Genomic DNA, 14,724 nt, shown 5'->3' with positions numbered 1-14,724 from the left:
GTGGACAACAAATATCCTCCCATCACCGACCGAAGTAACTGAAACCAAACTATTTTGGGGACCTCCAGACCCAGTACGTCCGAGACTGGAGCCTGCGCTTGTAATTCCTTAGCGTTGGGTCAACCTCATTACAGCCCGCGGGAAAGCGAAGGCGCCCGAATATGGCGTTTTCTAGTATTTTCACAACACGCTGAAATGGAACCGAAGAACGCAACTCATCAGCTCATCTTTAACTGTTTTTAACACCCGAGAAGCAAAGACATGACGTTACCGATTTGCGAGCACGCGTATTAGCTTTTAAACATTTGCTAATCGATGCGTTAACGAGCCTTGTCACGCGACTCTCGGCTTTTGCACTCAGCGCAAGATAGTGTTGCTTGTTTTTGTGTTTAAGTTTTTGTTCTTAACCCCAAAGGTCAATTGTAACCACGATTTTACATGTTTTTGGTTTCTGGTAATCTTTGAATCATATGTTTTCCTTCATTGCGATTATTGTAAGTTTAAAAAAAATCGGAAAAGTGACAAAAAACACCACTTAATCATTCCAACTTAAGCACTACTGGCGGAAGATACATGTATCGTGCGATTCTTACCGCAACTTTAATATATTGATATCCTGGGGGAACACCAAACCAGACCATGTTTTGCTAAATTCTTACATCTACGACCTATGTACGAGCATTTTGCCGATTTGCCACTTTTGCTGATCAATCCGTCCGCCGCCTAGTCAACATTTGCGGGTTAACGCGTTGAGCGACGGATAATGTACCAAGATGCGATAAGCCGTGTATCTGCGGTGCCTTTCATTTTGCCGCGATCAGTCGTTCATTTGGCGAAATCGCTTTCGGTTAAATCCGCCCATGCATCGCGGCTTGCACCAGATGCTCAGAGAAGATTAGCAAGTTGCTCTTTGAAACGTGTAATCCACTCTACCATCAGCAAATACGCACCGGTATTAACCTCTTGACTGCCGTGCAAATCACGATCGGGTGTTTTCCTTTTCATCGGCGATAATCCGCTTTCAGTTCCGGTATTTTGCGGGATTAAATTGCGACCGTTCAAGCTTTTCATTGCTGCCTTGGCAAAACTCCAATCACAAGTTACGAGTTAAGTTATGCCTTGATGTGTTTTCAATTTGGGAAAATTCTTTCCGTTACGAACCATCAGCGTCTAATTTGAGAACAAAAATCCAAGTTTGGCACAAGAAGTGTTTCAGATTTGGATAAACAAAATCTCTTGCGAGTGTATTGCAGACAATAGTATCTTATGCGAGAAATTGAAAAATAGGATAAAAACAGACACCTGTAATGCCCAATGCGATAATACAACCTGCAGTGTAAAAGGCCGATTTGGATAAGGACCATACGTAGGCCTAGTCTACTTCATTACTATCGCGTTGAAATATCGATGGGTTCAAAAACAGGACAAAGGAGCTTCCTACAAATGATTTTATCTGGCGATAGATGGATTTCAGGCAATTCGCCTTGTATGCCGTGATTCACTAGCGTTCTCATGGGAAAGCCACATCTCAACGGGATTACTGAAAGACTTTTCCCTGCGGTGTGTGGCGTGACGATTTGCATAAGTCAAGGCAAACGAGATTAAGCCTTATAGTCCGTCAGTAACACGATGATAACCTGACCACAGCCTATCAATCCAAGTCGACCCCCTGCGGATTGAGCAGTACCAACCTTTGTGAAAAGGCCGGCTACTTGGTTTTATCTTTCCCAAGTGCTGACGACGGTTGAAATCAGGTGCTGCGAACTCTATTGCCTTTAGCTTTATCGCTTACTGTACACCACATTTCGCGGTTAGCTCATGCTAATTTTTTTTAATCTCTTCATTCTTCCCCAAGCGGCCCATGGCGTCACAAAGGCGCTTCCTTAAACAGGAAACGAGGCAAACTACGTTGGAATTCGGAGTACTCGAGTCCCCAGCCGCAGTACAGAATCTAATCTGCGCCACGCGGTTTCCAGTTTAGCCTAAAACGACACGCCGCGTCAAGTACCCGCGACGACCCCCGATTCAAAGCGTTCGTCTTTCCACCACCCTGGGGCTTGGATTTCGCCCTGCACCTCATTCACACAGTGTAGCGTTTTTAACTGAAAAGCTGCAGCGAATCACAGTGGCGTGACAATTAATTCGCCCAGTCTAAGGGCAACAGAATAGCCTTGATCCGACAAAGGTATGCGGGCTGCGTCACACATCGTTGTTGTGTACATATCCTGGGTTGACGCTCTGAACTGGGGTAAATTTCTTCTTACAAGGCCGAAATCGCTGTTTGCGACACTGTAGGTTATTGACAAACAAGCTCCATACCGTGGCTAAATAGATTATTATCGACATTTCAACGTGTAGGAGTCCGCCAATAAGCGTGTAATGTCGAAATTGACCTTTTGCTTAAAACAAGCCAAAACTTGATTAGCATTTTATATTTCGGGTTCAAAGCACTTTGCAACATACGTTTTGGCAAGGGTACATATGCAAGTCATGCTGATAATCTCGACCGGACTTGAATCACTGCTGGTAAATAACTTGACTTGACACAGGTCATGGAAATGGTATTGACTTAAAACAGGATTTTGAATAATTATCTCATGTAAAGCAGTGTTTCACAAAACTTTTTTCAGTGTTTCGAATCCTGGGCACTTCCGAGTACGAATCTAAATGTTGGTTTCATTAGGGTTATGCCCTCAACTTAGAACTCGAATTTTCAGCCCGTTTTTAAACTGCACAATAGAATCCGTACGGTAAAAGAAATGCAAATATCATTTCGACTCTATTTGGAACAATTTTCGCATTGCCACTCAAACTAAAGGCAAGGATATATTTTTATGTACTGTTTTTAGGTGTAAATTTCGTTTGTCGGCCTTACATTTGTTTAAGTATTGACGCGAGAACTGAAACACGATTTTAAAAATGGAAAACGGCATTAGATCCTCGTTTGTCCCCTGCTTGCCCCCGGAGGCGACGCGAGCAAGACAAACAGCGCAAGGCAGCAGAAGATAATCAGATAAAATAAAATGAAAGACAAGTGGACCCGGGAGCCTAGGCAGAATACATTCCATGTCGCAATCTGATACGCAAAATACACTGCTTTGAAGCAAAGATGATCTGTTGTGACCTTTTTGTGATCTCGTGCAGATTTGCGTAAGACCTGCCCCATATCTTCACAAAACCCTGTGCTCGATCACAATAATCCGACCCATCTGTTTACTGAACGTTTCGAGAAAATGAAAATTCGGTTTTAATTCGACCTGAACTATGCGATTACATGCGGAATATTAAAACAACAAACATGCATATGTAGAGGGCACGACCATACTTAAAAATAGACAAACCGCCTTGCAGTTTCATGTGAGAAAGTTTTATGTTTCGATGGATCTAAATCTCCTGGTTTCTTATCGGATCAGGCCTTCACGCCACCAAAGGGTTAAAGTCAGATTTTACGCTCAAGTCGCACATCATTTAACCCAAGTTTGGTGCTTTACTCCGACGACGCCATCTCACCAATCTCGCATAAGGATCGGACAGGAGAACGCTTTGCGGCGACTGTATCTTAAAATCCATCGGCAAACCGTGCACCTTTCGTCTTTAGATAAGCGTATAAACAAGCATCAAAGGCGAAGTACCGTTGTGATTGAAGTTTATCGGCTGAAGCGGGCCAAGCCAAGCTTTGAAGGTGTGTTGACTAACGCCCGACTCACGGACCACTTGGTGGAGATTTTCCTATTACTACAGACTATCAACACATCTACATATTGGCACTTACTCATTAATACTTGAATACGGAACTCCAATTGTTTACACAAACAGGTGCCGATTCTCCTAAACTCTGATCCAGTGACGCATTGAGAGATTATTGCTGACTCGTCAAAATTGATCGCTTTACGGATTACGGCTTCTGGATTTTTTAGGTACCGACGTTACCCGACATACAATTGTTCGTAAGTTCGCATAAATTTTTAAACGCTTGCGTTTATAATTGATTTCGATACACAATTTTGGCCAAACCTGAAAAACATAAGTGCCGAAGTTGAAACGTATAACTATAACTGATTTACATCTGAACAAGGGTAAATATAGTTTATGTTATCTCTTTCTATTATAAAGCCTACAGGATAGTAAGATAAGTGAAATATAATCAACATACCATTAACTACGGCTAAAAGTGGACATACTTTGTCAGAACTAAAAATCCTCCACAATTTAACTTATCATTAGCTGTTGAATTCAAAAATATTTTCACATGTTATATTGAGTGTGAATCACACAACTAAAATTACAGTCATTATTTTTGGACCCAGGTTGTGACTTAAACCCCAGCTTGAGGATAAAGCGCGGTCTGCTAAACCACAGGAGAAAAGACACCATTGTCGATTCTGTCGCGTAGCGCACCTAATATGGAAAAGCGTCGCTTGCAAGTGTACGTGTCGACTTTGGGGTGCAAAGAAGCGTCAAATTTCATCAAAAACCAGCGAGATGCATTAAACCTTGAATGCGTCAGAGCTCGAAACGCGACAGTTTCTGTGAATCACATTGAAATCAAGAAGCGCAACTTCTAATTTGGTCTGTCAAGGCCTTGAACGCTCAGGTAAACGTCATTTTAGAAAAAAAGAAAACTAACAGTTTTAAATTTTTGTCATTTACAAACAATTAGAAACGCTACATTTATTTGAAACTATGTTCCAGTTTGAACAAAATATATTTTAATTGACAATGTAAACCAGTACATCGCAAAGCTTTAGGTTACAATGTGTGGTTTGTACATTACGTAATTCGATTTTGGTCCTTCAGTAAACAAGTCGTCAAATTCTCGTTCGCTTCTGGGTGCGTTAACCAAACGTCAAAACATTCCTAGTTTGTTATGGAACTTGACTCACACGACTATTGTATTTTGTCCGATTTACCAAGCGGCAGTTGTTAAATATGCCAACGTAGCGAAAGTGTCCATACCGCCATGCCGTTCCCAACAATCAGTTTGTCAACATCTCGGAAACAACCTCCAATTTTTCTTGCACCACCAGCGCATTACATCATCCGAGAGAAATGTGCGCTCTCTCTTCGCCTCGTCGCGCACGTCACGCCTGAATGCGCGCGGCGCACCCACCGAATAAATCAGCGCGCGAGGCCAGGCCAGCTATCACACAGACGAGAGATGACCACGAGGTAACACGTTACAGCGACGAGCGTTTTCTTTTTACCACGGAGCAGGACTCTTGTTGTATTATAAAATTATTATAGATATCCGCATATTCAGTGGCTGGTTCACTGGAAATCGGATCGTTTGAAATCATCGTACAACAGCAACTACTACTACGAAAGAAGCCAGTTATTTTTCCGCATCTGCCGAAGTCGAGAATCGTTTGCAAAAGACGTCAGGGTGACATCTGTTCAGCAGATACCTGTTAAGTCAGTTTCAAGGTGCATCAAGCTGTGAAGCTAGTAATTCGAAAGATCTCTTATTGTCCAACAACACTCGCCAGTTTCAGTAGCCCCCGAAAAGGCTTAACTCGTACACTGTAATCTGATCTCAAAGAATTTTTCGTGCAAGATTTTACAAGACCAAGAAAGAAGACATCATGTCCCTTCAATTCAGCATCGATAATATCTTGGGTGGAAAGCTGGAGCAGTCCAGACCCCACGCGGACCCAGCTCCGCTTCCCCAAATACCGACATCGTCGTCGATGGCTCCCTACATGCGGGCTTCCCTGAGTGCCGCCGCCGCGGCAGCCGCAGCCAACTATCCCACTTCGGGCTTGGCGGCTTGCTACTCATACCTCTACCCGTACGTGACCTCGACACCAGGAATTTACCCCACTTCTGGTAAGTTAAAAAATATATTTGTTTTTAAATTATATGTAAAAAAATCAAGCTAAAAAATACTCAATTCGCGTTGGTTTATCGTGTTTTGATGTGTCCTAAAACATTTTGTGCCGATAGAGTAAGGGATGACGTAATTTGGATCCAATGTGACTTTTATTAGATACCGCTATATTGTGCGCTGTATTTTCGCGCTCGTAAATTTTCGCTCGGCGGAACAACGCCGTATTTAGTCACTCGCCGCGCGGATCGCGTGTGTTTTCGCGTGGGCCGTACATTTTATCAGTGACGTCATTCTCAGTGATTCTCCCCAACGCGAAATGTGATAACATCGCCGCTCGCCTTATCAACGCTAACTTTATTTGCTAACACGCTCCTGGCATTACCGGTGGCGCAAGTTGGAGTTCCAGCGCTCTTCAAAAACGATCAGTCGAAGTTTGTTGATTTAGCTTCTACGGGAACAGTATTTGTCGCCATGGTGACGCAAAGTTGTTCGCTAAACGCATGTTTTGTCATCTGAAGTAGGATTAAACGTTAGTTTTCTTTCGCCAACGTCCCACCTGGCGCACAGTTGTTTTTGTAAGCTCTTTGATTTCGTGCGAAGCAGCCAAGGTAATCTTTCCGGTCGCTCCCGTTTCGTTTCTCCCGATTTCGCAACCTCTACTAAACGCTTCAGCGATTTAAGCCCTCGTTGTTTTCGGGTTGTGTGCAAGCCCCACTTACCCACCAAAAATCTCGGCTTGTTGACTTAAGAGATCAGCGTGGGACGGAGACTTGCCAGGCAGAGTTTTTTGCTCTTACTCCAGCGCGACATTTCGTCCTGCTCCTCTTATCGGACTAATCTGCGTTCCCCGAGCGTCGCCAAGCGATCTCCCATCTGCCCTGGATTTATTGCGGCCCATAGCCGACGCAGCGACCCCGGATAAAGGGGAGATGCGTGTCCATATCGAGATCGTTCGAGCGATATCTCTCCAATTGAGCGCATCACACCCCAATTTAGCTTGGCATTTTTCGCGAAAGCGGAGCCCACAAACAAAGAACGAAGAACATGTGGCGCTCATATGGTCAATTGGCGCTTAAATTTCGGTTTGTTTTCTTTGCGATGTCCGCGCCTCGCTCGAATTTGATCGGTCAGGTATGCTAATCGCAAGCGACGAGGGAAGTACATCGCATATGCAAATAAACATGCCTTTTGCGCCAGGAAAACAGCTCAGCACGACAGCTAGACAGGCCGTTTTTGCTAGATAAGGCCAAACATCCGGCAATGTCAAAATCCCACTCGAATTGACACCCGAGTATACGGCGAGCGCATTGTTTTTCCGCTGAGCAAAGGTTAGAACTGAATCCCAAATCATTTAGTTCGATCGGCAGACGACGCTTAATGCGAATCGCGTTTATTCCCACAGCTTAATACCAGGAAGCGAGTCAATTTTAGGAGATGGCTTTTTGCCGCGGAACCTCTCTACGACCTTTCTATTCCGCCGTATAATTCCATTAGGCATTGACGCTTGTTCGTGTAAAGAACTATCAGCCCCGTGTAAGTTAAACAAACTTCGCCGATGCGTCCATTTCGGGTGACAACGACCCTCCTGCGGTCCCTTGTCTGTCTGTGAGTAAATACGCGCTGGAACAGAGCGGATTAGCTGCGCTGTGCTTAAGTGCCTGGGCATCGGCTTTTAATGGAGGGATGTCGAAACAAAGGGCCTTTTGTGGGATCGGTGGTCAGGTTTTGTGCCCTAACAATTCATCGTGGGCCCCTAATCCCTTCAATAGCCCCATGACGAGGTACAACCCGAGACGCCCTTCTCTATGTGTCTTAGGCCGGTGTTTGTAATCTCTTATTTAAGGGAGGTGTTTCTTTTCGTTTTAAAACGCGTCAATGTAGGATAAATAAAAGTAAGGCGAGAACTGTAGGCGGTGCGTGATTCACCCTCGCTTGGCAGAAAATTGACTTGGCAAACAAGGTAAACCAATTTGCTGCAAAGTGGCTGCGTGCGGGGATTCGTTTACAACTGATAGACGCGACGCATCTTACCGCTATCAATCTAGCAGATTATTTTTTAGCTGGGCGTAATGGCGCTTTTGGGCAAAATTACACCTGTCTCCGCGCGGATTTAACGTCACTAATCCGTCGAATCGCCTTGAACTAGCCATCCCGTGATCCTCTCTGGTTTCCTACGGATTAGCAGCTAGCATGACACGGCCATGACACCCGCCACATATTAGCAAACATGTTTGAATTAGAAAGCTCATCGCGAGGACATTACACAATCGCATGTGTTCGGGTGGGAAGTGGAATTCCCAACGGGGGCAAAGACACGAGTTCAACGGCGGGTTGCGGTCGGGTCAGAACATCACCGGGAGTTCACAACGGCCGTGTCGCTTAATAAACTGCACATCCCGCATTGACACGTCCCTTAGGACAAACTGACGAAACCCGCGAATTTGCCAGATTAAAAAACGACGCCTGGCGCGCTCTGGTGGCCGCCGGTGCCAAAACCAAAATGGCGGTCACGCTTAACTCTCAGTTGACCGTTACCAGAGCTGACCCGGCGTGGTGATTGTCAATAAAGCGAGTTAGTTCCCTAATGTGCGAGCCAAAGCAAATCCGTAATGTGTGTGGCGTGGTTGCTGGGGCGACGGTGCTGCTCGCTTTGTGATAAACCTCGCGCTTGCACTGGAGGGCAGACAGTTCGGCGTCGGAAAACGGTGGGAGCCGCGCGAGATTAATGTCCATGGAACGACGGCCGGTTTATTATCTTATTTGATCGCGCCTCTGTAACTCATCGCCTTATGTAATCGACAACAGACGTCGCGCCAACGACATGGCGTTTGTGTACTTGGTGTGTTAGGGGGAATGAAATCCGGGCAGCGCGACACACCGGAAAACGCGGTAAACTCTCAAGTCAACGAGTCGTTTAATATTAGTCTAGGCGCTTTGACAGCAGGAGGTCTTACTCAATATACATTGCGCACGATTACATATCGAGTTCTAACAACCACGTTTCTAGGCGCAATCAATCAATAAACCAACTGGTGTAATGTCTCAATTTAAGACACTCCAAAGAGGGGTATTTTTAGGCGACTAATCTTACTCATCTAGGGATAATAAAGGACACGTCGCCCAGGGCAGGGGAGAGTTCAAAGCCAGCGCCCTTAATCGCGGAATCTCTTTTTCGCGTCATTAGGTGATTGCTCTCGTCGTGTATGCGTCACCGCGAAAAACAATAAACAATGAAAGGGCTAAGTCGCTACTTTAGGTGTGAACTGTCTGAAGCGGATGACAAACAAATCTATCGTAGTCAGGAACAACTCCTGGCTTTTCGGTCATTTTCATAATAAAAAGCTTACTTCGTGTAAAAAAATTAAGCCTGCATTTGTGAATGGAATAACAACGTTTTGCCTATTTTGTGGCTGTATTAGGTTGAAAATCTTTGATTACCGGGGATATGGCGACGAACTCTGCCAAAACAGAGCAATATTGCGATGACGGTGCAAAACAACTTCCGCACTTTTTGCTAAACATTCCTTGTTAGGGAATAAATCAGACTTGTGTTTGCGCCCTTGTGCGCTTATGACGGCCAGTCATTTCGCCGTGCCTGTATTACCGAGCCAGAACAAACAATACTCCCCTGCACAGGGGCATTGTCTAAACATAAAACTAGTTAGAGTGCGATCAGGCAGTCCGCTAAATCACTCTGTTCGGCGAAGCGTTCGTGTTTTGGAATCTCTTATGACAATAATACGCACCCTTTCGGATATATCTGCTCTCTATTGCTTTGCTTGGAGGAAAGCAATTTGCGACGATGTTTTCCAGGCTAATGGGCCCGAATCGCGGTACCCGGGTCCTTATCACAAGTGTTTACAAATGACATTTCAATCTTTAAGCGAGGCGAGCAGTATTATCGCGGCGATTGACGGCCGACTTGTTCGCTTCTTCGCCAAAGAAAGTCAGGCAAACTTATCTGTCTATCGCCCTTTATTTACGGACAGTTTAAAAGGCTAAAGCCGTGAAAGATCAGCCTGGCCTCTTATCGTCGTTCCTTTATGAGCGTTAGATTATGCGCGACGCGGGCGCTGAAAGCAATGGACCATTCGCGCCACCAATTTGCGTTATCGAATGTCCTGGAATAGAACACCACTTGCCATTCAACAATGGACTCATTCTAGAATTGTATCCGCTTGCCAAACAGTATGACCCTTTATCTTTGCTTGGCGATGCATGGTAGCGTAGGGTGTCTTCATTAATGGGCATGACTCATGTACATCTAATAGGATCATGTTTCCAAGATTTAAGTGCATTGCCTAAACGTGTGTTTTTCTATTGCAGCTTGCCCACCATCCCTGTTGTCGCCTTACGCATTCGCTGCCGCCGCCGCAGCTGCTGCAGCATCGACTGGTTCGCCAAGTGGAATGCTTCATCCCGGGATGTTGGCTGGAGCAGGGACCGCCCCTCCTCCAGGCTTCTTCTACAGGCTCCCAGCCAAGCGCAAGCGTCGTCACCGCACCATCTTCACTGAAGATCAGCTTGAGGCTTTGGAGGGCATGTTCCAAAAGACCCACTACCCCGATGTAGTGATGAGAGAACAACTTGCTGAGAAGGTCGAGCTTAAGGAAGAGCGCGTTGAGGTTGGTTTTGCTCGATATAGTTTAACGAAACTGGAAAGAACAGTTGTCTTAACTTTATGTTCGTTACAGGTTTGGTTCAAGAACCGTCGTGCCAAATGGCGTAAACAGAAGCGCGAACGCGAACTGATGAAGGTTGAGACGGACAGCAGCGGATCAACTGCTTCCGATCATCCGCCATCCAGTCCGGAAAGGTAACACTCACTTCAACATTTCCGGCTACAACTGGTACCAGTAGCAGGAACCAACTTAACCTTGAATTTGATTTACAGGGAGCAAAGCGTCAGTCCGGCGCCTCGCTACAATCCGATGAGCGGTAGCAGCAGCTGCGATGAGATGGAATACGGCGTGACAGGAGGCATGCCACACAGCATGATGATGGTGCCTGTGCAGAAGATCGGAGTCAAGGTGGAGTAAACTCATCTCCCCAAGGAAGTAAATCATACCAAGAAATAATTTAACAGTTCCACTTTACTTCCCCATAAACCATGAGTTCCCTGCTTAACCGACCGCGCACCAATGTGCCCAAACCTTCCCGTCCTAACCTTGTATTACTGCCATATACATAAGCCTGTCCAATGAGTTTCAAGTTGTTTTGTCTTGTGCCGCTGACATTGATTGTCACGCGTTTTTTAATCTCTTTTTTTTATGAAAATATTAGAGGCGGCCCTCTGGCAGGGTCCTTTGTATTGTTTTTTTTCGTGTGTGTGTATCCTTATTTCCGTCGTATATCTAACCTTTCATTGATTGCTGCCGGGCGTGCGGCTCGCGACCTTTGCGCCAAGTTTAATCTGCGTCGTGGCCAAATCGGGCCTTGTCCGAACGTTGGGTGGAAGCAATACCGGCGGCAATCGAGCTCCCGTGGCCAATCTTGCGTCACAATACAAGCGTGTGACGTCATTTTGGCAATAGTCAACCTTCGCAAGAAAATACCGCGCGACTACCCCCGGTTTAATCGGACCACTTCAAGTGGGTAATAGATTTGACTGAGTGCGGTGACGGGGTCGGCCAAGCAGCCTGTTTACGCGAAACGAAACGCACCCGCGCAAAGTGAGATCCATGGGAACCGACGTTGTTTTTCTTCTGGCGCGCTCGCATTGCTTTGGCCAACAACAACCAGCGGAGTCAATAAATCTTAAGCATTTCCAAGTTCAGCGAGCTTTCACCTTCTTCGAACAAAACCAACGCGATTAGCGGTAATGGCTCGAGAAAAGCGAAAAATCAGGCGGTGATGTAATGATGAATTGTTGTGGTACGGCTAGACCCGTCCCTGCACATCTTCACCTCACGTAATTGTGCACGGTTTAGGCTTTAGGTCTCGGATGAATAAACTTGGCGTTGCGGCGTTTCTGAAAGATGAACAAACGTTGCTAACCGAATGGCAAAGGTCTTTCGCACGCAACAACTCCCACCTCGCCACGGCTCCCTCGATTCACAACGTTTCGTGAAACTAGCCACACTCCAACGGACCAATCTCGGTGAATTCAGTTCTGGTGCAACGTGTGTTAATTTCGGGCCCTAGCCTAAATGTAGTCGGTTTTCGCGCTTCACGTACGTTTCCATCGGCACTGTCTGGCCCTGGCGGAATGGCGAATTTCTGTTTTGCATAAGCATCCTGTACTTATCGCGCGGAAAACAATGAAAACGTTTGTGTGCTTTTAAAAATAGATCGCCTCAATCCACGAAAGCAATTACATCTAAACCGCGACTTGACGAATCGGATTGAACCAGACACATTCTTGCGATGCAATAAAAAGTTACGTTATAACATACGCCAAACACGGCATACCGTTTCACTAAATTTGGCCCTCAACCAAATAATTCGGGACTTTCCATCGAATGCTCATCGCATAATGACCGCTTCTCAGTACATAAGCCTCCTCAAGTCGAGGTGTGTCGAGAACTCGCTAACCACGCTATGACAAGTCGAGGATTCGTTTTCGAGCTGAGTCATTGCGGAATACATCGCTCGGTTAAAGTAATGCCACTAAACTTCGTTAAGCAGATGATCGTGTCCGAATCGAGCGACTGAAATTGCACGTCGCCAGCGCTAAGCCACTTTCGTCACCTTGATACTGGCTGGTACGCGTGGAAGTGTCGACCTTCGGCCAACTGGCAATTAGCGCGATTTACGGAAACATACAAATAACCCGCGCCTTGCCGTAAGCTGCAGTTTCATGCGCCACTGCAGTTCAATCAAACCCTACCGCCGAATGTACCCGTTGATTAGTTGCAACTTTGGATAAATACTCAGCGCCCACGCACTTTGTTAGTGACTTGACGAGAGTGTGCGCTGCGATCACGCGGAACCGAACTCTGTCTTCACGGCGCAGAAGGGTCGGAATGTTCGCGAACAATAGAGGGTTTGAGTTTTTGTGGTCGCTGGTGAATTTTGGCAGCAAGCGACGAAGAAGCGATTTGTGTGAGCGCGGCGCAGGAGCGAAAATGATCGAAATTGAGCTAAATGTCACCGTGGGATAAGCATCTCGACTTGAACCGTCGATTGTAGAACGATGAAAGGCGGTTGATGCTCGAGGCTATGTAACGGGCAAAAGCGCATCGCTGCCTTGTCTAATGATCTTAGAATGCTTCTCAAACGAATGAGTACAGTTTGAAATTGTTGTGAAAACGCTTTTTCATTGACTTGTTAAAGTCCTAAAGATGGTACAAAACGCTTAAGCATTGCCCAAAAATTTGATCGTCAGTTATTCACTTCTCTTCCGGCCTGGTATTGGATTGCGGTTTTCAACCAAGACAATGCGAGCTATTTTGGTTGCAAGCGGGCACTCGGGAAGTGCGACATAGGCCTGACGATCGAGTTGTTTTCGAGCAACGTTTTGCCGGCTTCGTGGTAAACAACAGCCCTACCCTTGTCACAGTTCTATGGAGCCTTTTATGCGCTTGGCTCAAGGCATAGTCGCCAATTAAAATGCACAAAACGCTTAAATTTGCCACCTAATCGAATGTCCAAACATCGGTGTGGGAGAGATTGCGCGTGCGAACGACGCGTCACAGTTGACGAGATAAGCGATCGACCGCGGGCAATACGAGGCGGTGCGGAAACCCGACTGGGCAGACGTCTGCTCGCGACGCATGGCCGAGTAGGGAATTCAGCTCGTAACCGAAAAGCGCTTGAATTTTCTGCCCGGGACACTGGATTGGCCTAAAACCTTTGCTAACCTTTACAGCGCACGTACCATCTACGACCGCACGCCCCCATAACGTGTTGTATATTCGAGTGTAAACGTGCATTGTATTGATAATAATATAATGAATGTGCAGCGAGTCTGTGCCTTACTCTTTGACCGTTTTTATGCTTCGATTGTTTTGCGCTGGCGCCTGCCTGTCGTTTCGCTCGGTTGAAATTCTGGCCTTCGTCCACGTTCTTAACAAAGACGTTTTCGAAACAAAGAAAAGATTAAAATCTGTGGCTAGCAGTGACTTCAACCCAGCGAAACGCGAGCTATGTAAAGTGAATTTATCCCCCAAACCCGATGCTTGCTGGATAAGCGCATTTTTTGACGTGTACAGTACACTCATTTTCAGTAAAACTATTATCAGTACGCTGGACGACCTTTAAAATATTTTCCACCATTATGATACCGGTTATCATTTATTGCTGCTATTCTATGTTTCAACGTTAATGATAGATCCGTTGTTGAGTATTTTGCTGCTATCATTTGTTGCCATAAACTGCAGTTTTAGTAGCTCGAAATCATTCAAACATTCTTACAAGTTGGTGCTAGCCGCTATACTTATAAATTGCCACCAGTTTACCTTAAACGCCAATGAAGACCTTTATAATCAACGCATACCTTTGTTTCACCTTTTTGTTTGTGAACACTTTGGCTGTGCCAACCGATTTTTAATCGCCTCCCCAGTGGAGCATATGTTTCCGAAATGCCGGTCATTTGATTACAAACATCAGCTGAGCTGAATAAATTGTATTACCGTCTTACTGGTTAAGATCGTTTTTCACACTTTATCATTAAATCATTAAAAAGCAGGAAATGTGAAATGAAGTTTCTTGCTAAAAAATTCTTTCAATGTTTTGGATTCGCAGTATTTTTTTGAAATCTCGAAAGCAAAATGCCACTGCCAGCATTTTGTATCTGAACTTACTTGCTACTTGTACGGCGTTGGGAATAAAATAAAAATGCATCGGAAAGTGCTTTGTTCAATTTGTTTGGTGTGTCAAACACATCGAATTTCTGTCAGGCTAATAACTACTGAGCGCAAGTTTAGGAAAGCTGAAAGCGTGGGCAGTGTTTCAGA

At 45.5% G+C, this 14,724-nt stretch overlaps 1 protein-coding gene across 1 annotated transcript; it reads left to right on the top strand.

Annotated features, from left to right (window-relative positions):
- The first annotated feature begins 620 nt into the window (after positions 1-620).
- Positions 621-14,617, top strand: LOC145214021 (uncharacterized). Its single transcript, XM_080082446.1, has 5 exons — positions 621-3,947; positions 4,308-5,826; positions 10,154-10,452; positions 10,522-10,643; positions 10,722-14,617. The coding sequence occupies exons 2-5, from the start codon at positions 5,583-5,585 to the stop codon at positions 10,864-10,866; spliced, it is 810 nt and encodes a 269-aa protein (XP_079938572.1). The 5' UTR covers positions 621-3,947; positions 4,308-5,582; the 3' UTR covers positions 10,867-14,617.
- Positions 14,618-14,724: the final 107 nt, after the last annotated feature.

Source organism: Phallusia mammillata, chromosome 2, assembly GCF_965637545.1.
Source record: "Phallusia mammillata chromosome 2, kaPhaMamm4.hap1.1, whole genome shotgun sequence".
Taxonomy (NCBI): domain Eukaryota; kingdom Metazoa; phylum Chordata; class Ascidiacea; order Phlebobranchia; family Ascidiidae; genus Phallusia; species Phallusia mammillata.
The sequence above is the reverse complement of the archived record's forward strand: the minus strand, read 5'-3'. Positions and strand labels throughout refer to the sequence as shown.